The sequence below is a fragment of the Erinaceus europaeus genome, chromosome 2 (genome assembly GCF_950295315.1).
Source record: "Erinaceus europaeus chromosome 2, mEriEur2.1, whole genome shotgun sequence".
Taxonomy (NCBI): domain Eukaryota; kingdom Metazoa; phylum Chordata; class Mammalia; order Eulipotyphla; family Erinaceidae; genus Erinaceus; species Erinaceus europaeus.
Genome location: NC_080163.1, coordinates 178,951,768 through 178,977,760, shown reverse-complemented (window position 1 = coordinate 178,977,760; position 25,993 = coordinate 178,951,768). Strand labels below are relative to the sequence as shown.

Sequence of the window (25,993 nt, the reverse complement as noted above, 5' to 3'; positions counted from 1 at the left end):
CAGTGAAAGGTGCCAGACAACAGTGGCATCTTTTTTTTTGGGGGGGAGGGGGGATTTCAGTTTCAGAAACATAAACCACCCTGCATTTCAAGCCTCAGACAGCTGAGCACTCATCATGTGGTATTGTCCCTTTGTGCCGAAACCTCCCAGTGCCAGTCTAGGGATGGCTCACATGCCCCCATTCTGTTTCTTGCCATGCCTGGCTGGGCAGCACTGGGCTTCTGTGTACCAGCCTGCCAGCCTAAACTGTGGGCACAGCCTTGTGGGCCCAGGATTGGCCTCCAGCCTTGCTCCAGTAACTCTGGCCACTCAGTGCTCAGCATTTTGGCAGCTGAGTGCCAGGATCCACATAAGCATTTCCTGGAAGTCCAGCTGCTTCTGCAGAGCCAGTGACGTGGGCCACTCTGAGTGTCCTTAAGGAATGAAAACTGGTACTAGACAGATTACAGAAGATTTGGGGACCAGGCCCTGAGTCCAAAGCAGTCAATGAAGGGGCAGTGGCACTCCTGGTTGAGCACACGCTACCATACACAAAGACACCGGTTCAAGCCCCTGGTCCTTCTCTACATAGGGGAAAGTTCACTGGTGGTGTAGCAGGGCTGAAGATGTTTCTTTTTCTCTCTTCTTCTCCATCTCCCCTTTCCATCTCAATTACTCTCTCTCTCTCTCTTTCCATTAATGATTTAATAATGATTGACAAGACTGTGGGATAAGAGGGGTATAATTCCCACCAGAGTTTCATATCCCGTTCCCTCCATTGGAAGTTTCCCTATTCTTTTTTTATGTTTTTAATATTTATTTATTACCTTTTGTTGCCCTTGTTGTTGTAGTTATTATTGTTGTTATTGATTTCATCATTGTTGTATAAAACAGAGAGAAATGGAGAGAGGAGGGGAAGACAGAGAGGGGAGAGAAAGATAGACACCTGCAGACCTGCCTCACCACTTGTGAATTGACTCCCCTGCAGGTGGGGAGCCGGGGGCTCAAACCGGGATCCTTACACCAGTCCTTGTGGAAGTTTCCCTATTCTTTATCCCTGTTTTTCTTTTTAATTTTTTTCATAACTAGTGATTTAATACTGATGTACAAAATCACATGCCAACAGGTCTATAACCCATACTATTCCCACCACCAGAGTTTTGAATCCCCACTCGCTCTGTTTTAAGTTACAGCAGTTTTTCTAAGGTTGGAGATATGGGGTAACTATTATTTATATAACTATCTGTCTATATTTGTATATAACTGCCCCCACCTTTTTAAGGTCCGATCTTCTATTCCTTTCCAAGATACACATAACTCTATTACTACATCCAAATGTCCCTCTGTTTTTCCTCTTCTCTTTCTAAGTCCTAATGGAGTTGGAGTTCAGAGCCCTCTGGTCGTCTTCCCCCTATCACTTCACCCACACTGGTAGTATAGATCAAAATTATTTCTGGCGTGTGGAAGGTAGGAGTTCCGGCTTCTGTAACTGCTTCTCTCCACTGAACATGGGCATCAATAGATTGATGCATACCCCTAGCCTGTTTCTATCTTTCCTCAGTGAAGTAGAGCTCTGGAGAGGCGATGTTCCAGAGAGGCGATGGTGAGGTTATCCGCCCACCCATCTCAATTACTCTCTGTCTTACTAACTAAATTATATTCAATTAATTTTTTAAAATTCATTCATGGAAACAGGTAGTGTCCACTGACAAAACAGGAAAAATAATATGTGAGGAAGCTTTGGAATGGACTATTGATCCATCTTTAAAAGGCAGGGAATTCTGACATGTGTGACAATGTGGCTAAACCCTGAATACAGCATGCTCAATGAAATCAGTCAGTCACAAAGGGGCAAGTAGTAATCCTCCTTAAGTGTGCTACCTAGAAAAGGGAGATTCATGACAGAAAGCTGGAGGGAGGTTGCTAAGCTAAACAGGTGGGGCTATAAATGAATAAAGTTTCAACTTTTTAAGATGAAAGGAATTCTGTAGGGAGATAGCTGTGAGGAAGCACAACAGTGTGAGAGTTCTCAATATGCTGTACCTTAAAAATGTTTAAGATGGGGGACGTGGCAATGGCACACCCAGTAAAACATATATATCACAGTGTGCAAGGACCCAGGTTCAAGCCACTAGTCCCCATCTGCAGCAGGGAAGCTTCACAAGCAGTGAAGCAGTGCTACAGGTGTCTCTCTTTCTCTTTCTTTATCTCCCCCTCCCTTCTCAATTTATCTCTATCTCTATAAAAAAGGGAAAAGGGAAAAATTGTGGGGCATCTGGTTAAGGGCTCACATTATGACCCCCTGGTCCCCACCTGCAGAGGGAAGGCTTCATGAGTGGTGAAGCAGGGCTGCAGGTGACTCTCTGTATCTTTCCCTCTCTAGCTCCTTATTCCCTCTCAATGTCTCTCCATCTCAATACAATAATAAATAAAAAAAATATTTTTAAAGTGGTTAAGATGGTGAATATTTTTGTGTGTTTGTTATTATCACCAGGGATTCACTGCTACAAGCAAAATTTCAGTCACATAAAGACAGAGAGAGAAGGAGTTGGTTGGTAGTGCAGTGGGTTAAGTGCACGTGGCACAAAGCGCAAGGACTGGCATAAGGATCCAGGTTCCAGCCACCGCCTCCCCACCTGCAGGGGAGTCACTTCACAAGTGGTGAAGCAGGTCTGCAGGTGTCTATCTTTCTCTCCCCCTCTCTGTCTTCCCCTCCTCTCTCCATTTCTCTCTGTCCTGTCCAACAACGACAACATCAGTAACAACAACAACTACAACAACAATAAAAAAAGAACCAGGGCAACAAAAGGGAAAATAAATAAATAAATATAAAAAGTTTTTAAAAATTTTTAAAAAACAGAGAAAGAGGAATATGTACCCTCAGCAACCAACAAGCCCCCCAACAGGCCCCCCTACAAGTAGCCACACAACCACAATAGCCCAGGTGCATATAACCGTCCTCAAACCAGTCCATTCATTTCCCAGGATACACCACTAACACTAGGACACATCAGAGCACTCCCCCCCCCAAAAAAACCCCACAATTACAGCAAATCTCATTTCCCAGGAGCAGTGAGTATCTCCCCCCACTCATGACCTCAGACACCCTTTCCTGGGAGCACCCTCAGCAGTTCTAGGACAGAATAACAGCCCAAAGCATCCTGCTCAGTGTGGCCAATGTAAAGTGGCCTTGTGGTTCAACCTTTGGTGCCAGGCAGTGTGACAACAAAGAGCCCAGCAGCCCCTCCTCTGGCCAGCTTCCCAGAAAATGAGTCTGCCCTCCTAATTTACACCTAAGAGGATGGTGCAGCCCACAGAGGTGGATTAGAGGCTACCTCTCCCTTCCTCTCTATCTCTCTCCTCAGGTACCAGTGGGAGTTTTCCCCCTGCCTTCTCTGGAAAAGGAGTGGGGTGGAGACAGCCCACTTCCAGAGAGCGTTGGGAGTACCATCACTAGCCAGTGCTAGCTGGTGCCAGGGACAAGCCTGTGACTGGAGCTCTCCACCATGACCTGGGTTCTCTCTCTGTTTGAATTAATGATTGAATTAAATAATTAATTAATGGTTTTATTGGGGGAAAATTAATAGTTTACAGTAAATACAGTTGTTGATTTATGTGTGACATTTCTCAGTTTTCTACAAAACATTCTCACCCCCAGCCTAGATCCTCCTCCACCATCATGCATCAGGACCTGAAAGCCTGCCCACCCCCAGAGTCCTTGACTTTGGTGCAATACACCAAACTCAGTTCAAGTTCTGCTTTGTATTTTCCTTCCTGTTCTTATTGCTCAACTTCTATGAGTGAGATCATCCCATACTCATGTTCTCTCTCTTAATGTCTCTTAGTGAGATCAGTCCTTGGGTATAGAATAGCCAGTCTTGTCGAGAGCAGCACTGCACAAGGGACCCTGGGCATGGATCTATGTTTAGTTCATATCCTACCTTGTATGGTAATACAAAAGGAATAATGGCAAAAGTGAAAGTGTTTTTGAGGATGCTCTCTGAGGTCACTGAACAGCTACTGGTGTGACAGGTGGCTTGCAGGGAGTACAGTTCCCATGTCACCCATACAGAAGACTTGAATCATTCCCAAGGGAAGGTTAGTTTGGGTTAAGTGGGCAAACTCAGAACTCCTCCTTCCCTAAGTGAAAATTATGAGTCCCCTTGGCTCCACCTGCTCACCTTCTGAAACCTGACTAGCACCTCTACCTGCATATGATTACTAGGAAAATGATGGTGTGTGATCAAGGGTGGCAGGATGCCCCCACTTAGGACCGACCACTCCCCACTTTGCAGGAGTGGGGTGGATGGTGGACTGCACAGCCACACATGCTGAAAAGCTGAGAGCCCTTCCACCAAAATGCTATCATATTCCTTTCTGACCTGGAGGAGGCCTTCTTCTAAAGCACCAGCTGGATGTTCCCCTGGGGTCTCTTCAGCCACAGAAAAGTGATTTCATGTTCATAGCCAGAGAGAGGAGACAACCAGCCATGCGGCCAGGCTGGAGGGCTTGATTCCCTAAGAAGCCACCAGTGGCCACATTCTAACAGAGGGAAACAGTCACCTGTCAGAAGATCCATCTAGGCGATCAGGAAAATTGTTTTACCCTTTCAGGTTCCTGGAGAACAAATGTGGGTGACAAGGCAGTTGGGGGCTCCCTTTCACCCCAGACAAACCCTCCCATGCTGCACTTCTCTCATGAGAATGACTGGTCCAGGTCCCTAGGCTCTGCATCTCTGGACACTGATGTGTTTATCTGACACTGCTTCCCAGTACCTAATCAACCTGGGGACAGGTGACGGCTTACCCAATTAAACACAGATATTGCCATGTGCAGGAATATGGGAACAAGCCCCCAGTTCCCACCTGCAGAGGGAAAAACTCCCCAAGTGGTAAAGTAGTATCTCTCTCCCTCTAGATCATCCCTTCTCCCCTCAATCCTATCAAATAAAATAAATAAACCTTAAAAAATCAACTTATACTCTTTTCCATGTGCAAAGACCTGAGTTCGAATTTCCAGTTCCCATATGCAGAGGGAAGCTTCATGAGCCTTGTGGCAGTGCTGCCGGTACCATTCCTTCTCTCTGTCTCCCTATCCCTCTCTGTCCTTCTCTATCCCGTGCCCTCTATCAGGAAAAAAAAAAGTTGCTAGAAAAAGTGAACTCATGGAAGCACTGAGCCTCAGCAATAACGCTAGTGGTAGAAAAATAAATAAATAAATAAAATTTTAGAAGTGTCAACTTAATAGGCATTTTGCCCTTGAATGAATAAATTCATGAAGTAATGAATGAACAAACAAATGAGTGACTTTAAAAGTGAATCACAGAGCAGCTTGGTGACAGGAAGGTAACTGGCTTCAGGGAGACTGATTGCAACATAACCTTAGAAGGAATTTTCTCGTGGTTAACACACACACACACACACACACACACACACACACACACACACATACACACACCAGCAGTAGCAACAGCAGCATTAGCAGCAGCAACACTGGAAGAAAATGGCCTCAGGACACAGCACGCTGCTGAGTGAGACACAGCCACAGCCTGAGGGTTGCCTGTCTGTGACCAGAGCTGCCACTGCCAGGAACCTCAGCAATGGAAATGAGGTAGATGCAAAGATCAGTGAAATGGAAGCAAGTCTTATTATGATCAACCTTCTGGGATAGGCCAAATCATTTCACTCAAGTAGACTTTCCCTTCTCTTTTCTGTATTTCTAGAATGTCCTCAAAGAACTTATCACTTGTGTGAAGAATTTCTTAAAAGCAGATCTCATACAACAGAACATGAATCTGCAAAGGACAGCCTGGAGACCAAACCTGTCTGTCACCTATTGCTGTGAATAACATTTTCTTTCTTCCTTTTTGTTTTGTTTTGTTTTGTTTCTGTATTTGTATTTGTTTTATAGAGATAGAGGGGAAACTGGGACTGGGTGGTGGTGCACCTGGTTGAGCGCACATGTTGCAATGCTCAGGGACCCAGGTTCAAGCTCCTGGTCCCCACCTGCAGGGGGAAAGCTTTTCAAGTGGTAATGCAGGGTTGCAGGTGTCTCTCTGTCTCTTTCCCTCTCTGTCTTTCCCTTCCTCTTGATTTCTGACTGTCTCTATCCAATAAATAAATGAAGATAATTAAAAAATGTAAAAGAGAGAGAGAGAGAGAAACTGAGAGGGAAGGAGGTAATGGGAAGAAAGAGAGACACCTGCAGTACTGTTTTACTACCTACAGGTTAGGTCCAGGAGCTTTAACTCTGGTTCTCATGTATGGTGACGTGTGTGTTCTACCAGGTGTGCCACCACCCAGCCCCTGTGCATAAAATTTTATTGGAACACTACAACATCCTTCAATTTATGACAGAACTCAGTGTTTGAGATGGACATCAGAGAGCCTGTAAAGGCTAAAACAGTTACTATCTTACAGTTTACAGGGAAAAAAAAGTTTCCTGATCCCTGCATAAGATATTTAATGACATATATTTAAGTAAAAATTACATCATATGGAAATAGGCACAGTCTGATCTTATTTTGTTAACTACAAATTTAGCTGGAGTTAGGTGCATACAAAGAACTGGAAAGGTATACACTGATTTGTACATAGTAGTTCTTTTAATAAGTTGTGAACCTGTGTGTGTGTGTGTTTTCTAAATGTCCATGATAAGTAAGAATCATTTTCTATATCTTTGTTCTCTCTCTCCCTCTCCCTCTCCCTCTCCCTCTCCCTCTCTCCCTCTCCTTTTTCCTCTCTATCTGAACTTCTCTGGACATTCTTGCCAGCACAATTCCATTGCTTCCAGAAGAACTATATATATTTTTATTGCCACCAGGGTTATTGCTGGGGCCCTGAGTCAGCAGAAAAAAAAAGTCACCAATTTTGGTTATAACGTCTTCCCTCTTTTTGTTGGTGGGGGCAGAAAGAAATTGAGAAGGAAGTGAGAGACAGGGAGGAAGAGAGAAGGAGACATGTGCAACACTGTTTCATCTCTCATGAACTTTCTCTCTGCATCTGGGGACCAGGAACTAGAACCCTAGTCCTTGCACGTTCTATCTTTTAAGATAGAACGTGCAAGATAGGGAGAAACAAAGAAAAATAGAGGCATACCACAGCACTGTGTTACCATTTGTGAAGCTTCCCCTTTGCATGGCACTCCCATACAACATGTGGAGATTCGAAACCTGGGTTCTCATAAAGTGTGCTCTACTAGGTGAACTATCTGCTGGCACAGAGACTTATTTTATCATGCAAAAATAAAGTCATCAGGACCTATAAGACATTGCAGCTAGAGGGGCCCTATTCGGGGAGTCCTGAGATTCCCAAACAGACATGACAGGCCTAGACCTCAAATAAATCCCTCTCTCCATTGTTAGGGGTCATTCCTAGCAGGGACAACACAGTAGACCCCCTTTGTGGACCCCCATAGGACCTTGCCCTCAACTTGGATCAACAATGGTAGAGAATGTTCCATCCTCCGAAGGGAGGATGAACAGCATACTCTATGCTACACCTGAGGAAGATGGGTCCTAATATTGGGGCATCTTGGAACATTCCTACTTATGACCACAGAATGTGAGCTCAAATTTACAGGGATGCAGAGGTCACATAGGCTCCTAAGCTGAATATGGGCCCCAGATCACATCAAATTGATGGGGTTTACAGTCAACAATATTTATACACTTTTCCCATATTTGGGAGCTACTCTCTTCCCTGATCTAGCTTTCTGGTTCTTCTGCCAGCCATGACACCACCTCCCCAGACAATAATTAAGATCCACCTGCATATCAGATTTCAAGCTCAGGCAAAAAAAAAACAAAAAAACTAATATAGCCACAGGACCTTTGGAATATAACTAAAATAGGCCTACTAGCTATCTACAGAACAGAGACACCCCCCCAAAAAAAAAAAAAAAAAAAAACAACTCTTCATCTACACTATTCCAGCCTTTAGGTTCATGATTGGTCAACAATTTGTTTAGCTTTGTATGTTAACTCCCTTTTCAACCACCAGGTTCCAGGTGCTAGCATGATGACAACCAGACTTCCCTGGACAGACAACCCCACCAATGTGTCCTAGAGCTCCGCTTCCCCAGAGCCCTTCCCCATTAGGAAAAGAGAGAAACAGGCTGGGAGTGTGGATTGACCTGCAAACACCCATGTTCAGCGGGGAAGCAATTACAGAAGCCAGACCTTCCACCTTCTGCATTCCAGAATGACCTTGGGCCCATACTCCCAGATGGTTAAAGAATAGGAAAGCTATCAGGGGAAAGGATGGGATACATAGTTCTGGTGGTGGGAATTGTGTGGAGTTGTACTCCTCTTGTCCTATGGTTTAGTCAATATTTCCTTTTTATAAATAAAAAAGTAAATAAAAAATTCAAAAAAAGACATTGCAGCTAGATATGGTGTTTGCTTTGTCATGTATAAGACCAAGGTTGATCCTGACCCCCACTATACTGGAGGAAGCCCCAGTATCATAATACCCTTCTCTCTCTTATTCTGTCTCTTTCCCTCTCTTATTCACAGTATCATAATACCCTTCCCTCTCTTATTCTGTCTCTTTCTCAGTTGAAACGAATGAGCCTAAAGTCATTCAGCCCCAGTAGCAACAACTAAAATATATCATCAAACTGCACTACTAATAGTAGCAGAGAAGTTACAAGTCATCCCTCTTGGAGGTAAAGGAGTAACAACGGGATGAATTTCATAGGAAGGCTATTTCAAAGAGGGGATCAGGTCTCTGCAGGGAAAGAACACACCATCACCAAGCTTCTTACCACAAGAAGAATCATTTTATGTCACATGGTAGCTTTGCTGAAGGCATACCTCAATTATCCTGGACCACCTATGAGAGCAACAGACCTAACAAAATGTATTAGCAATCAAGAAAAACAAAATACAGGGGGCCAGATGGTGGCGCAGCTGGTTGAGCACACATGTTACAATGCACAAGGATCCAAGTTCAAGACTCTGGCCCCCACCTGCAGGGGGGAGCAGGTCTCTCTGTCTCTTTCCCTCTCTACTTCCTCCTCCCCTCTTAGTTTCTCTCTGTCTCTATCCAATAATAAATAAATAAATAAATACTTTTTTTTGCTGGATGTTGGTACACTCAGTTAAGGGCACACATTACCGTGCACAAGGACCTGAGTTCAAGTCTCATCTCCCCACCTACAGGGGAGAAGTTTCATGAGAGGTAAAGCAAGTCTACAAGTGTCTCTTTCTCTCTCCTTTTCTATCTCCCCTATCTTCTCAATGTCTTTCTGTCTTATCCAATAAAATAGAAAGAAAAAAGGCTGTTTGGAGTAGTGGATTCATTGTGCTGACACCAAGCCCCAGAGAAAACCTTGACGGGGGGAAAAAAAAAAAAAGAAAGAAAGAAAGAAAAGAAAAGAAAAACAAGTATCTGCCTTGGTCTTGAAGGAAGCAAATGCCACACACACTTTATGTTGAACTAAACATAAGCATGTTGGAATGTTTCCAAAATGTCTCTCAGGATGATTGAAGACAAATGAGGGTGTCCAGAATCCAGAGATGACAGCCACTAAGCTAAGAGTTTCAGGACATTACTGTAATGAAGAGAACAGAGCACCATGATGGGGACCTGCTTTATCATTCATCAAATGACTTGGGACCGAGGACAAACAGGAAGAAAGAAACTGGTGTCCAGGGCCGACTCATCCAGTAGATTGCTCCTTACCTTATGCAAGAACCCAAGTTCAAGACCTTGATCCTCACCTGCAGGGAAGACTTCACCAGCATGGTGGAACAGTGTTGCATGTGTCTCTTTCTGCTCCCTCACTCTCCTTCTCTATTTCTCTCTTCCTATTTGGAGAGAGAGCGAGAGCGGGGGTGGAAGAAGGAGAGAGAGCAAGAGAGAAAGAAAGAAAGGAAGGAAGGAAGGAAGGAAGGAAGGAAGGAAGGAAGGAAAGAAGGAAGGAAAGAAAGAAAGAAGGAAGAAAGGAAGGAAGAAAGGAAGGAAGGAAGGAAGAAAGAAAGGAAAGAAAGAAAGAAGGAAGGAAGGAAGGAAGAAAGGAAGGAAGAAAGAAAGGAAGGAAGAAAGGAAGGAAGGAAGAAGGGAGTCTTCCTTCAATGTAGCAGGGGTCAGGCTCAAGCCCAGGTCATATAACATGGCAAAACAGCTCACTACCCGAGTGAGTTACTTCAATGACCTTTTTTTCTCCATCTTTCTTTCTCACCTTCTACCATAAATAAAGAAGGAGAAAAATGATTGCCAGGAACTGTGGCGATGTATAGGCACCAAGCCTCAGCAATAATCTTGATGGTGAATAAACAAAAAGAAAAAAGGAAAAAAAAAAGAAAGAAAGAAAGAAAGAAAGAAAGAAAGAAAGAAAGAAAGAAACTGATGTTTGCCTAAAATGCCAGTCCAACCAGGTGTCTGAGCAAGAGAAAACAGTGGAATATTCCAAGTCCCTGCAACAGAGTGAAATAAATACGTTTCCCAAAGGTATCCTTTGCCTCCCAGGAAAATGGCCCCACTCTCTGAGAAGTAAGTGACCAAGCTTTAAGAGCCAAGCCCACCCACCAAATTCATCTTGCCAACATCTGCTTGGGTACCCTAAGAAGGGATCATCCCCCTCCCCCATGCCAGTGAAGCCTGGTGGACAACCCAGCCAAGGAGTCAGCTTGTGTGGTTCCTCCCACTTCTCTCAGACACATGGCACATGTCAAAACCCCAAGGCTCACAACAACAAAATGACAGGGCCCACAAGAAGAAAGGCCCTGGGTAACCTTTTCTCAGTGTGAGAAAGATAGGTAACCTGAGCCCATGAAGCAACTGACAGCCTGCATTGGGCTCAGCACCTGGGCCCACCCAGCGGGTAGCTGACAGTGTTCAGACACGCATTGTTTGGGGGACTCTGCAGTCTTTTTTGAAGATGTGGATCAGGCAAAGAATTGTGGCAAATCTCCCAGCTACAAGCCAAACCACCCAGCTCTCAACCCTGTCTCCCCAGCACATCTGAGAAGCCTGATATTCACTTCTCGAATCACACTAGTAAGTCTCTGTTATTACAAGGTTGGATCAGAACAGCCTTGGCTGATTGGCCCTGCACTCTCACACCCAAAATGCACCTGGCCTTAGGTGCAAATAGTAAGCAAGATGCTATGCAAAAATAAATAAATGGAAATGTAGCCCCAGGAAGGCCAGTGAATTCATGACAAAGACAAAGCAAAACCAAATCTGGCTAGAGAATGAACTGGAGAGGCCCAGCAGAGATGAAAGCCAAGTGCAGACCCAGGAGAGGACCTGCTTCAGTTCCAAGGCTCCCAGAAGACTCCACCCACTTCCCCAGCCCTGCTCAGGTGCCTCCACGTCCAGGTTGTGCCCAAGAAAAAAAGCTCCAAAGCTCTGCCCAAGTCCTGCTCCCCTGAGCTCTTGCAGGAGGGCCCATGGCTTTCTGAGAAGGGCTTTCCAGATGGTGCCTAGCGGCAGCAGTGCCAAACTCCACAGCTTAAGTAAATGTTGCCGTCACCCCGTCCTGCCAGGAAAAGGCAAGGGGGACCCACAGTTCTTCTCAGCTGCTGTGAAGCTCACTTCCTGGGGAGATCAGAGAGCCCCCTACCACCTGGCTCACACCCTGCTGGAGAGTGGAGCCCCTTTCCTCTTTTGGCTTCACAAGCTTCACAGCATCAGCTCCCTACTCCCTCTCCAATGTGCCACTCCAGCCTGCAAAGGTGGTGAGACATGTCCATCAGATGCCAATAGAGGAGGGGGAGGCAAAAAAAAAGAACCCAGCAAAGCAGCAGGAAGGCCCAAGGGTCGCAGATGGCAAAGGTTCCAGTCCAATCATCACGAATTGGGATGGTTATACAAATCCAATCTCCTGGTCTCTGCAGGTGTTTCTTCACCCCCATCATCAATGCTCCAAACAGCTCCCCCTGCTTAAAGATGCTAACTGCTCATGTTTCCTGTGACCTCACAGACTCAGAGTGATACAAAGCATCGTTAGCCAGGCTCTTGTCCCAGGATGTTCTCTGTTCCCATCTCTAGAGTCTCAAGTATCCCAACAGACCCCATCTTGAATCCAGTGGAATAAGAAAGACCAGAGAAACAGAGGACTTGCTGAAACTTCCTGGCTCTATTCCTGACCCTCTGTCAAAACCTCCTGTCAGAAGAGGACAGACCTAAGCTGTGACTGAGGTGTAAGGCATGAAAAGATTCCATGCTCTATGCTCTTCGCAGTCTGTTTTTAAGAAGTGAGACACAGAGCTTCATGCCAATTAAGGGATTCAGTGGAATAAGCAACCTGGTGGAGGAAGAATAGTAGTAACTGGAAAAACCCCAGGATGTCCCCAGACAGAGGCACACAAGTTCCAGATGGGGCTAGGAGGTGTCACACTTGGTAGAGCACACATGTTATCATGTTTAAGGACACAGGTTCAAACCCCTGGCCCCCCACCTGCAAGGGAGAGAATAAGTGGTGAAACAGTGTTGCAGATCTCTCTCTCTCTCTCCATATATATATACATTTCTCTTTCCTTTCAGTTTCTCTCTATATCGAATGAAGAAGGAGGAAAAGGGGAAGGAAAGAAAGGACAGGCAGGAATGGTGGATTCATGGTGCAGGTTTGGAAGCCCAATGATAACCTTGATGGTAAAATAAATAAATAAACAAACAAGGAAAAACTCCAGACTTATGACATGGCAGGTGTCTGGGTATCCATGACCTAAAGGCATGGACACCAGAAGATCATATGACTTCTGTGTTCTCATAACACCTGCTTTGGGTCACAACTTTATGCAGAGAAGTCGCACTATAGAAGTTTAGACTACTATAATAGATGAATATTATAATAATATTATATTGGACTATTATATATTAGTATATAAACTATTTCCACTTCCTCCAGACCCAGGATCTGAGCTCCAGAACTCCCCTTCAAGTGAATAAGAACCACACAGCTGATACGTCATGCTCTGTTTTGGAAAGTGCTTAATTCTTTTCCTTACTGTAATCTGTCCTTAGTGCACGTGTTTTTCTCACTACAGTTAAACTTATATTTCAATGAAGGTCTCCATTCCTGCAGTTAATGTATGTACAGAAGGAGCTCACTACACTCACGAGGGGCATCTCAGGGCTTCGTGGAAGGAATGCAGAGTCCCTGAGAAACATAAGAGGGAACTCTGGTGACAAAGTACCCATCCTGAGATAGGCAGCCTGAGGGACAGGGCCACTAAGAAGGAGGAGATTGAGTGACCTGCCTCCCTCCCAAGGCCAAGAATCAAAGCTCTTGGGTGTCAAATAGTGCCCTAAGAAGCCTCCAGAACAGGAAGGAAGCTTCACTTCGAGGATTTCATGTCACACATTATTTTTTATGTAGCACTCACAATCTGAAGACCTTTAGAGCCAGTCTGATTTCTCATTCTGAAGCCCTGTGAAAGTGTGATTTTTATGGCTGTATGCAAAGGGGTATGAGGAGACAGATGAAGGGGGCAAAAAAAAGAAAAAAGAAAAATCAAAGCCTCAGAGTGGGACTGAGAGTTCCCAAATAATTGGTTTGAGACATAAGATAATAAAATTGCACTGAATGGAGAGCAAGTACATAAAGCAGTGGCCAAGTTTTATCTCAGCTTCAAGGGGGTGCTCCAGTGGGCAGATCACACACAGACCCAGGGAAAGGTGGGATGCTGAAGGAGGTTACCTAGACTCTAACCTGTCTTGCACATCTAAAAGTCAGCCCGTTTCACCTGCCTTGGGTACACACACACACACACACACACACACACACACACACCCTCAAACACTGCGGGTGCCTGCACACACTTCCGCATTGGAAGGGCTGCATATGGCGCTCAGTTTTCACAGCTGAGTTTTAAAAAAGTGCAGCTTTTCATCTCTGACAAACCAGCCCCCAAATGAGGTTGGGGACAAGAGAGGCAGGGGAGGGGCAGAAAGCAAGGGAAGCCAGGGTGGGCAGAGGGGAGTCCTCTATACTCAGTTTGATTTTTTTTTTCTTTTCAATTTTTCTTTTCTCTCTTTCTTTCTTTTTTCTTTCCCTTTTTTTTTTTTTTTACAAGAAGTTTCCACTCCTTTTAGCTCAGAGGGGACTTCTGTGAGAAAGAAGAAAAAAAAAGAAGAAGAAGAAGGAAGAAAAATGAAGAAACAGCATTCTCTGGCTGTCCTCCCAAACTTGACTGATTTCAACTTATTACATTCATATTTGAAAAGTGATGTCCCCTTTTTTCTTAAAAAAAAAAAAAGATAGAAAGAAAGGGGAAAATGAAGGTATTTAAGAAGGAGGCAATCACTCAGAGCCTCTGGGTTAACAATTTTCAAGTAAATGGGTAAATGGGATTATTGTTTTCCAAAGTTCTGCTAGGCAAAGAGATTAGTGGCCATCACGCCCTGGGGGGGGGGGGGGGAGGTGGCGGCGGTGCTGGGGGGGAGGGGGTGGCATGTCCCCTGCTTGGTTTAATTCCCTGCTTGGAGGTGTCAGGTGCTTGGAAAAGGAACTGGAGGGAGACACCTGCTAGGACCTTTTTCCTAGGATTGCCTGGAAACTTTTACTTTCTGTTTTCTCTGCTGATAATGCCTGTCTTCCTGTCTTCGGCTCTGCAGCCAGCCCTTCTCTTCCCCCTCCCAGCCCCCTGTTGCTGCACGCCATCCCTGAGCTCCAGTATAAAGTTTGGCTTTTGCAGCAGGAAGCAGCTGGGCCAAGCAACCAGCGAATGATAATGACCTCAGAAATCTGCTGTTCGCTCGGCAACAATAGGGTGCTCAGTCTACTGGAAAATTGTGTTCATCAGCTAACTCTGCTCAGTTACTAATTGACATTGCCAAATATTTTAAGAACAATTGGAATGCATGAGCAAAAAAAAAAAAAAATAAAGAATGAAGATCTTAATCCTCAGACTTATTTTTTTTTTCTTTTTCAAACCTCCAACCTCCCCACCCTGCAACCTGCCACCATCCCTTCTTTTTAGGTGCATGGATTTGTTTGTGTGGAGCAGGAGAGGGGTGATGATCATGAATAGAAGCAGGGAGGAGGAGCCACGTGAAGGGGAAAAAAGAGGTGGAAAAGAAAGAAAATCTATCATATCACTATACACCCCATGTAAATGCAAGGGAGCCCAGGATAAAGGCCTTTGATGCTGTGGTCAATGGCTCTTCATAGGATGGAGACCTAGCATTTCAGGAATGTGGCTCAGGCAACAAAAGGAGATCCCGCAGGGCTGCTAGCCCAGCTGATCAAATACTCGTTGTCCATCTCAAAATATTATACCAGAAGTAGCAGGGGTTAAAGACAGTCTCATCTTTGCATCTCTCCCTGGCTCCCCATTGATCATGTAACTTAGCCGACTTTATTTAATGAACAGAAGGGTCAGTGCATTCAATTACCCCCTTCCCACCATCAACACTTCAATTAGCCCCTCTCCAAAATGATGGGGAAATGCAGGAAGGTAACTGCCCTGTTGAATATAATGAACAGTATAGTGTCTTAGTACATTAAGTTTTAATTATTGCAAGCATGAGTTCCAAAGCAAAAGTTGAAAGAAACAGAACTTTGCTCGCCTCCTCAGGAACTCAGACTTGCACTCATGCTCATGACTTGCACTCATGCAAGGCAGCCTTGAATGTGGTTGCAGGCAAAGATGCAGAGATGAATGCCATCGCAGTGTTTGCACGCCAGCCAGAAGTGAGGACACATCCAAACAGCCACCCTGAGTTCTAAATGTCATAAAAGAGTAGAATTTATAAGTGGCCACTGGCCACCTTCCAAATAGTTTTACTTTGCCTTGCACGGGCGGGGGGGGGGGGGTAGGGGGGGGCGACGTGCCATCACCATGGTGTGAAATTAGTGGTAAGTCAAATCAACAACCACCACCACCAAGAGAAAACAAAGAGGGAAAAAGCTGGGGAAGTGATCTGGGCAACGAGTTTTGTCCGTTTTCCGTTAGAAAATATGACCTCTCAATTTGTCAAAGGTCCTGGTTTTCGCAGTTGATCTTAAGCTTGGTTCTCAGCAGTTTGGAGAGCCAAAGAACAAACACATTTTCTGGTTCACTGGAATCATTTTCACATGTTCACTGATTCAAACATTCTTTTGCTCACATAACAAACAGCTGCATCCCACATTAGCCTAGCCAGTGACAGCCGCCCATCTCGGCAATAACTGTTTGATTGCAAACTTGACCCCTTCTTCGTCTCGGTCTGAGCAAGACATTTTTAAACAGCCACTCTGTTCCCAATCCTCCTTTGCAAAGAATTACATCAGATAACAAAGGACGTCGCTGCCACTCATTGTAAGCCTTCTTCTGGAGATCTGTTCTAAGAGGCTCTCTGTAAAAAGGTTTTTTATGATGAATTCAGAACTACTATCATGTTAAGAGCAGCGATTTATAAAGAAGAATTCATTGGTTAAGATCTGAAAAAATAGTTTCTCAGGCCCTACTGACCCAGTTTTCAACAAAAAAAAAGAATCAAGTGATGCAAATTAAGTTTTGTGACATTGTTATGCAGTCTGAGAAATTTGTAAAACCATGTTTTGCAGTTATTTCTTAACAGAAGCCATAATAAGTAATTCTTTCTTTACTTAGGGGCTTAAAGATTTTTCCCCTCCCTTCACCTTGCAGGTTTCTCTCTAACAGGTAGTAATAAAATACCTATTGTGCCCAGATTTTTATTTAAATGCTTATTTTAATCACACTTTATACAAGTCACACTTGGTAGAAAGAAGAGGAAAGACTAACCAGGATTTGGCTTATGGTCCTAATCCCAGAAAGACCTGAATGTTCCAGACACGAGGCTGACTTGGGGAATCCATCAATTTTCATACTTAGTCAGAACATTATGAAAGGGTCTAAATTTGAATATGAAGAAAACAAAGAAGTCAACCAGAAATGAAAGAATCAGCCTTCCTGATTGTGAAACACTTCAATGAGGGAAATAAAAGTGAGAAGATAACCAGCTACCCAACTCTTATTCTCTTTTGAGCCCTAAACTGGATTGGTTCTTTTGAACAAAAATGGGCTTTTTCAACAGAGTACTTAGAGACAGGGAAACGACAGAGATAGGAATAGCATGAGACTATCACTTGGCCAGAATGTGAGAAAAACACGCTAAACATGTCATTAATAAAGGCAAACATTTGGTGCTGGAATATTCTGCCGAGACCTTTTCATTTCAGCTGGTCTGGAAGGGGAAGAAAATCTGTCAATGTTGATTCCACATCACTCCAAAAAAACTTAGGAGAGTTAGTTTGACCTCTGCTGTCTGTGCCTCCAAGGTCCTCATTCCACAAGCAGGGAGATGACATCCCCAGAAAAAAGGGACCTCTTCAAAGATGGCAAGAAATTATCTCTCCTGCCAATAGGACACCTGGCACTTTGCTGCCTCCTGAGTGTCAACAGATAAAGAGATACATTGGCACAGAGTTAGTTCTTGCTGCCAGTCATGAAACTTCGAAGACCCTCCCCTTCTCATCTTTTCAGTTTCACGTCCTGGTCACTTGTGTAGTGTGACCTCATTTCTCAGCCTTGCTAGAGCTCCTGATGTCACTCTCCCAGGGTGTCTTGCTGGAAATAAATCACAAAGGAGTTGAGGACTCCAGGAGTAGACAGTGTGTTTCATGGGTATTTAAGCAGAGGCATTAAGTGCTATTGGAATCTCTGGAATGTGCCGTTGAGATTTATGTGTCTTAACAATTCTTTACTGGTTTGCAATAAGCCAGCAAACTCACGCTTGCCTTTAATACTAATTTTGTCCTGGAAGAAGGGTATGCTGGAGCATGGCAATAACAGCAGAACTCAACTGGCATCTACTTGATAACTGTGGCCGTGGATTGCCTCCAATACTGAAATGTTTATCGAGAGAAGAAGCAGAGAGAAGAGAAGAAACAACTTTAAAAAAAATGACCCTCAACAGTGTGCTGCCACAGCTTTAACAGTGGGCAATGCAGTGCCTTGAGGTGCCTCAAACTGTCTTTCATTTTCTAGACTTAATGGCTGATTGCAGAAATCAATGTTGCCATTAGTAACAGGGTATTTGTTATGGCATGATTTCCTCTGTTGTTAGGCTGCAGAATGATTACAGTATTAGCAAGATGCTTTCTTTATAAAGGGCTAGAGATATAACTTTCAATTTACTATCCATTAGTAAGGGGCTTTGGAAATATGGATGGAGGCAACAGCTTACCTGCTGTTAGGTAGTGATTTTAATTTAGCCAGCCTAGGCTAGTTTCCCCCCTCCCCCCTCTTTTTTTTTACCCCCAAATTGGGCCAGGAAGCTTCAGCATTTCACAGACATTTTGATGACAGATTTTCTGCTTTGCTATTTTAGACCCCAAAGCTGTATCGCCCGTGTAGCACAGAACAATTTAAGACACGCAGTCACACATCTGTGTCTCAAACCTCTGCTTTTTTAAAACCTTCAGAGAAGAGTGTTGTGGTTCTTTAGGTTGGAGAACACTGACAGGAGAGCTACACTGTCATTGTGGGAAGGGACAGAAGATAGCTTTGCTCTGAGGGGAGGTGCCCACATGAGAGGGTTATGGAGAGAACCTGAACGTTCATATTCACATCCTTGAATGGGGCAAAACACCAGCTCCTGGAACCAGAGACCAGGTGACAGTGGAGGGGGTCAGGGCATGAAATGGGTCTGGAAAAGGCCAGTGCAGGAGAAGAAAGCTTTATGCCCCACCTGCTGATGTGCCAAGTGGCCAACCCTAACACCCAGGAAGAAAACCAATGGGCTTCCCTCTTGGGAAGGCCAAAGAATTACAACAGTAATCGTCCCTTGAGTCAACCCAAAAAGGTCAAGTATAGGGTGCACCCACCACACCACAGAAACTTCAGACCGAACTCTGAGAAGCCACTATCACTCCTTTTCCATTGAAACCAGAGCAGAAACAGGCACCTTCCACCAGCTGGTCTTCCCCCATCTTCCCTGGCAACTTACCTGAGGAGGACGGGGAGGAGGGATGCGGGCTGTCCTCCTGGGCACTTCCGGTCTGGGAAAGCCCACCTCCGACCCCACTCTCCTCAGTGACATTGGAGGAGCCTGGTGTAGTGGAGCGGCTCACAGATTGTGATTCCTGGTCACTGCCCGAGCCTCGGCGCTCGTCCAGGGCCATGTGCAAGCCATCCTCATCCGCCTTACGGTCCCGCTTGTGGACGCGGGAGTGCACAACCACCTGGTGGTAGGTGCGGAACACTCGGCCACAGTCAGGGCACTCGGTGGGCTTCTCCTTCAGGCTCCCTGGCCCCTGCAGGTTATATTCAAGTGCCGGGTTCAGGCCGTGTGACAAAAACTCCCGCCCGCCTTCTAAAGGGTCGAGCTTACTTGGCAGGTCTCTCTGATTGCCCACTTTAGCGCTGTGAACCAGCTCCGCAGGCATTTTCTGCTTGGAGCCATCTGCTCCCACTAACACATACTCCCGCTTCTCCTTGTCAAACAGAACCCCGGCATTTGCCAGAGTGTCTTCATGGTTGCGCTGAAGCTGGTGCTCCTTAGACAAGAAACTGTGTTCCATGGCCATGCCCCTGGCCATGAGCTGCCAAGCCTGATAGCTGTTGACCGGGTCCATCTCGGCTGCTTTGGCAGCCGCCTGCAACCGCTCAATGCAGCTGGATTTCAATGGGGGGACTAGGTTGAGGCACCCCAGGAGGGAGTGTTTGTCACCCTCGGGGACGCCGTGGGCCATGCTAGAGATAGGGGACAGCAGCTTCCCCAAGACCTCCTTCTCCTTCATGGGCAGGTCCCCTTTGCTGTAAAGCTGGCTGGGCTCACTCAGGCCAGTCTTGTCCGGGGCCAGGAAGCCACTCTGCAGACAGGAGAGGTACCTGGAGTACAGGTTGGCATGGGCCTCCTGGGCCATGCCGCCCATGGGCCCGGGCACCTCGGGATCACTGGGGGACTTGTTCTTCACCGACAGCTTGTTGAGGTGCACCTTCATGTGGTTCTTCAGGAACCAGGGCTCTTTGAAGCGCCGACCACAGATCTGGCAGCAGTGCTCAAAGGAGTCCTTGTGCTTCCGCATGTGGCCCTTGAGGAACCAGGCCTGGCTGAACACCTGTCCGCACACCTCGCAGCGGAACTCGTTAGCCGACTGCTCGCCGCCGCCGTTGGGGCCCTGGCCCTGGGCAGACTCGGCCGTGATGTGGGCCTTCTCCACGTGGCTGATAAGTTCCTCCTCCTGCGAGGCAGCGAAGTCACACAGCGTGCACTTGTAGGGCTTGTGCAGGATGCGGATGTGGCGCTCCAGCTCCTCGCGCTTCTTGAACTTGCCCTTGCAGAAGGTACAGCGGAAGCCCGCCCCGGCCGGCGCCACAGCCTCCTCCTGCACGCTGGCCGGCTTGGGCGAGGGCACGGGGTTGGCCATGTCGGGCAGACTGTGGTTGGCGGCCACGGGCAGGGCCAGGCTGCAGGCGGCCAGCGGGGGCTGCTGGGCGTGCGGCGGGGGCTTCAGGTCAGGCCGGGGCTGCAGCAGGCTCCCTTTGAGCTGCTTGTCCCGCAGGATGGCGCGCTCCTCCAGCTCGTGCAGCAGGCGGTTCTCCTCGCGCACGCGCCCCCGGCCCTTACCCAGGTTGCCCAGCTTGTGGGTCCGCAGGTGAATCTTGAGGTTGCCCTTCTGCGCTGCCCGGTGATCACAGTAGGGACACTTGAAGGGCTTCTCGCCCGTGTGCGTGCGCATGTGCAGGGAGAGGATGCTGTTGAAGCGGAAGCGCTTGCCGCATAGGGGGCAGGGGTACTTGCGGTTCTTGCGGGCGTCGTCCTCGATGTCACTCATCTGGGACATAATGCCCAGGTTCTGCCCATTGAGGAACTGCTGAAGGTCCACCCGGCCGTTGAGACTGGTATCCACGTCCCGGCCCAGCTGGTTGGCCAGCAGCGCCATCTGACTGCCCATGGGCTGCCCGCTCAGAGCCACATGGGCCTTGTCGTCTAGGGGCGCAGGCGCGGCTTTCTCCTCGTGGTTGGGGCGCGGATGCAGCTCGGGGAAGGCATGGCTGAGCTGGGAGGTGATCTGATGCAACTTTTGACTCATGGCATACTGGCCGTTGAGCACCGGGCTGCTCAGGTGGGACTCAGCTTCAGGCGCTGCCGCCGCCGAGGACACGCCAAGGCACAGACTGGCTTCTTCCATCCCTGCAAAGAAAGCAAGAGTTCAGATCCCCCGCAAGGACTCAGTTCAAGGAATCCACAGCATCCGCTGGATTAGGTGGGGATAGGGGGTGAGGGAGGGTGGGAATTCACATTACCTGCCTTACCTACACATACTAATGCCAAGGAGTTATAGTCGAAAACAATAATAAAAAATGAATTATTAAATGCCAATTATGCAATATGGCATTGCTCCTCCAATTTGTTTGGGCGCTAGATCGTCTTCCTTGTATTTTCTATTTACAGACGGCAATTATTCATTCGCATTTAAATTATTAATGTTTTTCTTTTCCACTTTCAACCACCTAATAACAAATCAAGGGGCAAAGTGTTCAATTTGTTTTCTCCTTTCACCCCCGCCCCCTTTCCCTTGAGATACCTGCACCTGTTGGTTCTGTTCAAAGTTTGCCTGAGAGCTGCAGAGACCAAGTTGACTCACTTGGAACTTTTGTTGCAGTTACGATATTCAATATGTTCACCAGTCTGAGATGAAGGAGATTATTTTATGATTTGGCCAAAAAAAAAACAAACAGTGGCATGATATTTACTGGTACATAATAAAACAAGATAATGTTTTGGGAAAAAAATAAAGGACAGGCTTTAGAACAATAAAAGGGATTTTGCTTTAGTCAACAAAAAGTGCAGTAATATCTCATTAAGCTGATTAGTATGCTGCTTAGAAACAGTACTAGGTGCTGTAACACATGATTATAATCATAAAAATCCTTCAGTGTTTGCAAGGAAGCATTAACGAGGTATATTAAATTTTAAGGAGACTGCGAGTAGCGGCTTTGCAAACCTCAGAGATTAAGAATTAACCCTTATGTTACAAAACACTGTTATTTTGTCATTTGGTAACTGTGTTCATCAAAAGAAGTATGAATTATCTCATGAGGGAATCTTATAGGATTGTTGAGATTGTTCAAATTTGGGAGGGGACAAAGACTTCCATCATGCAATAATATAACAGGCTTTCCTTGTCCTTCAATTGGCATGATAGCCGAGGCAGGGCCTGTGATTGGGTTTAAAGATATCTTTTATAGAACTAAATAAAAACCAATTAAAATCCAGGGATGATGCCATAGGAAGTCTCAACCAAGTTTGAGTGTTTTTAATAACTTCCCCCAATATACAGTAATGAGTACAAATTGTACCTGCAGTATGTGCTTTGCAGAAAATTAGAACTCAAAGCTGTTTGTTAAACACTAGCACTCAAAGCTGGTGTGGATAATTGTCTCTAATAGTCTTCACTGCCCCATCTCCCGTCTGTGTGGAAAAGTTCCAGCCAGACTTTTAGGGGCTGGGATAGGAGGAAAGAACCCCACCACTTGGGGAACTTTGAAAAGCAATGAACCCATGGCTCTGTGTGTGTGTGTGGGGGGGGGGGGGTGTTCCTTTTTCCAGATCTATCTTCCACCTGAAGGAGTCTGAATATGTCTCCTGCCATTGGAACAGTTTGCACACACTATCCTCTTTGGAGCCCAATGTTTAGATGTGTTGGCCAGTCAGGTGGTCCTGGAGCAATGCTTCACCCAGCCAGGACTGATTCCTGGGCCAGGTAATTCCCCAGGGGAACCTGAACCTGAAAAGCCAGAGCTTAACTATGGAGGAAGCACATTCAAGCCCTGTGGGGTCTGCTGCCTGCTAGGCCAGGCAGACTGTGCATGGATGGCACAGAGGGTCTCCAAAGGGAGACCTGACTTCCCTGGCAAGAGGACAAAGGCTGTATCTGTTTTGCAAGGGAAGCAAAGAAAATGGTTGTTTATTTGCAAAAGTGAGAGAAACTGCAACAGTGGGACAGGACTTGCCATGTCTGTGAGTAAAGACAGAGAAAGGGAGAGAAAGAGAGAGAGAGAGAGAGAGAGAGAAGAGAAAGACCAAGACTGAATGACTTCTAATTTACCATCATTCCTTTCTGTTTCTGGTGGCATTCTACACTTAAATTGGGGGTAGAGGGGGAGGTCCATTTTGGAGATTGGTCAGAAAGTAGTCATTTCTCTTGAAGATCTCTTGCATCATTGAATAAACTTGTTGAATTCCCACTCTGTGCCAGGTTCTGGCCTTGGCACTGAAGATATGCTGGTTAGACAAAGACTGGCCAGCACCAGCCCTCATAGGCATGCCCTGGCCGGCAGAGAGAAGCCAGCCCAGTGTACAGAAGTTGCCTGAGCAGGATTAGTGCCTAGAAGGATCCAGGCTGGACTCAACAGCCCCCAGAGTCCTGGCAAAAGCCCTTTCTCTGTCTTTAAACCCCATCCAGCTGTGCTGGCTGCTCTCCTGAGCAAACACAGATCATGACCCCAAGGCCACTTGGGAGTGCTCAGAATTCCACCCCACAACTCTGGGGAAGTTCGAGAGTCTAAAGCCAACATGGCTGGCCCACTTCCAAAGGCTGCCCAGTTGGCCGGCTCAAAAGACATGCATCCAGGAAGACGGGCTATTTTCAGGTTGTTGCTGATGAGCTGGTGCCAATTCAGCAGGAGGGAGAAGAGGCTGAATGTACAGCACAGCTAGACTGAAAATCAGGTTGGCTAAGGGGTATGGAGTTGAAGACTTTCCCCTGCCACTCAGGAACACCACTACTTGTCAAATAATGAAAGCAGAGTGTTCTGGTTTGGTTTGGATGTGGAGTTCTTCTATTACTGTAAAAACAAAAAAATGGAGGTAGATAGCATAATGGTTATACAAAGAGACTCTCATGTTTGAGGCTCCAAGGTCGCAGGTTCAATCCCTCACAAAATATACAAAGCTTTTTTCTTTAAACATGATCTTTCTTTATTGAATAGAGATGGCCAGAAATTGAGGAGGTAGGTAGTGATAGAGAGGGAGAGAGACAGAGAGACACCTGCAACACTGCTTCACCACTAGCAAAGCTTTCCCTGTGCAGGTGGGGATCAGGGACTCAAACCCTGGTCCTTGCACATGATAGCATGTGTACTTAACCAGGTCTGCCACTACCCAGCCTTTCTTTGAGGTCCTTCTAAGCAACTGATTTCCCAGTGCCACTGTTGAAACTTGGGCTGAAATATCAATAGAATGTTCTAGAAGATTTTTTTTTGCACATCGGACTCTTCTTTATTCAGGTCTTAACTCATAACTCTTCACAAAGATCTTCTGTGCCTGCACTGCCTGAGACTAACACCGCCAATCTGTCTCTATCCCAACACCTTACTTTCTCCTTCGTAGCACGTACCACTGGAATGGAGTTTTGTTATTTTCCATGAGGGCAGGACAGCAGAGCTGGCTCATTTTAGGTCTTGCATTTTCAGACTGCATGGATGAATGAATGAAGAGCCTATAAAACAGCCCATAGAGCAAACTAGTTTTGTAGTGAGAACCACGTTCACCAAATTGTATGTGAGTTCATGAACATCCACAGCTAGCATCTGTCAGAATTAGAAGGGTCCTCAGTTTCTACATGCAAGATCAGAGGCCCCCAAAGAAGAATGATGCCCATGTCTAAATTCATCTGTGCCCATGGGTGCCCATTCCAGGCTGGGGACACTGCTGATAGTCAGCTACAGACAGAACAACTATCTCTTTCAGAATTTGACCAGCCATGGTGGGAGCCATCAGAGAACCCAGAAAACAAGTAGAGCTATCTGCTTACTAGGAGATGCTCTGATGATTACAACACTTGGGCCCTCAAATCAGCTAAGCAGATTTCTGCTGTGAGGCAAGGCTGTCCAAGACAATGACCTCAGTGAGACCCAATACCCCACAAATACTTAAGCAAGTACAGGCCCCTGTAACAGGTTCACTGTAACCACTGCCAGCCCTTAGACTCAGAGTAAGAGAGAGGAACATCAGTTCTTGGAAGGAGCATGGGGATAGTGGATGTGCTGTCTTTGGGCCAAAGCAGCTGAGACAGGATAGGCTGGCCACAGGCCTAGCCTGGGACTCAAAAAACTTGGGCTGACCCCAATTTCTCCAGCCTTGACACTTCACTCATCTGTACTCATTTACCCGTTACCACATTCAGTCAATATTTGACAATGAACTTCTATCCACCTGCCCTCAAGGGCCTCTGAGTCTAAAAGACCAGCAGAGGCTAGGTAACAAAGAGCAGGGTGGCAGTGAAAATGTTCTTGAGAGGCTGAACCCAGTATTTAGAGAAAGAACAATTCATTGCAACTGTGGTTTATGGAAACTTACACAAATGCACACACTGGAAAGCCAGGGGACCCTTTAGCCTATTATTAGAGGATGGGATCCAGGGGCAGGTGTGGTGGTGCATCAGATGCAGTGCACACATTACCATACTCAGGGACCTGGGTTCAAGCCCCCAGTCCCCACATGCAAGGGAGAAACTTGGGTGGTGGAACAGTGATCTCCTCTCTCTCCCTTTTCTCCCCTGTCTCCATTTCTCTCTGTCTCTGTCAGAAAATGAAAGAAAATATTGAAAATAATATGAAAAAGTAAATGAAGAATAAAAATAGAAGCTGGGCAGTGATGCACCTGGTGGAGCACATATATTGCAATGCACAAAGGCAGTCTGCACCTGCAGGCCCATTGCACTAGCAGAGAAGAAGAGCTACACACCTATCAATCAATCTATCTATCTATCTGATTATCTACCTATCTATTTATCTTCCCTTCCTTCCTCAATTTCTCTCGGTCCTATCAAATAAAAAATAATAAATTTTTAAAAGAATGAAAATAAAGGATAGCTTCAACTGCAACTCTTGAGAGCCCTCAGGCTACCTTCTAGCCTCCCTATTTTGCTGGAAGGTGTTGCTGTTACCTTCCCCAATCTTCCAGGAATAGGCACAGGGAGAAGGCCTTCTCTGTGGTTCCATGCTGCTCCCTCACAGGAGAACAATGAAGGTGTGTCAGTGACTCAGGTGGGAGTCCCCAGATATTCTGATAGTAACAACACTGTTCCAAAGGACTGCTAATACCAG

At 46.1% G+C, this 25,993-nt stretch overlaps 1 protein-coding gene across 10 annotated transcripts in view; it reads right to left on the bottom strand.

Annotated features, from left to right (window-relative positions):
* ZNF536 (zinc finger protein 536) overlaps positions 1-25,993 on the bottom strand; it is a 594,001-nt gene that overhangs the window by 288,735 nt on the left and 279,273 nt on the right. For all 10 annotated transcript variants that reach the window (XM_060185644.1, XM_060185645.1, XM_060185646.1 and 7 more), the window contains one exon: positions 18,885-21,074. In XM_060185644.1, coding sequence (XP_060041627.1) covers positions 18,885-21,072 — 2,188 coding nt within the window. In that variant the 5' untranslated portion in view covers positions 21,073-21,074. The remainder of the gene's footprint in view (positions 1-18,884; positions 21,075-25,993) is intronic.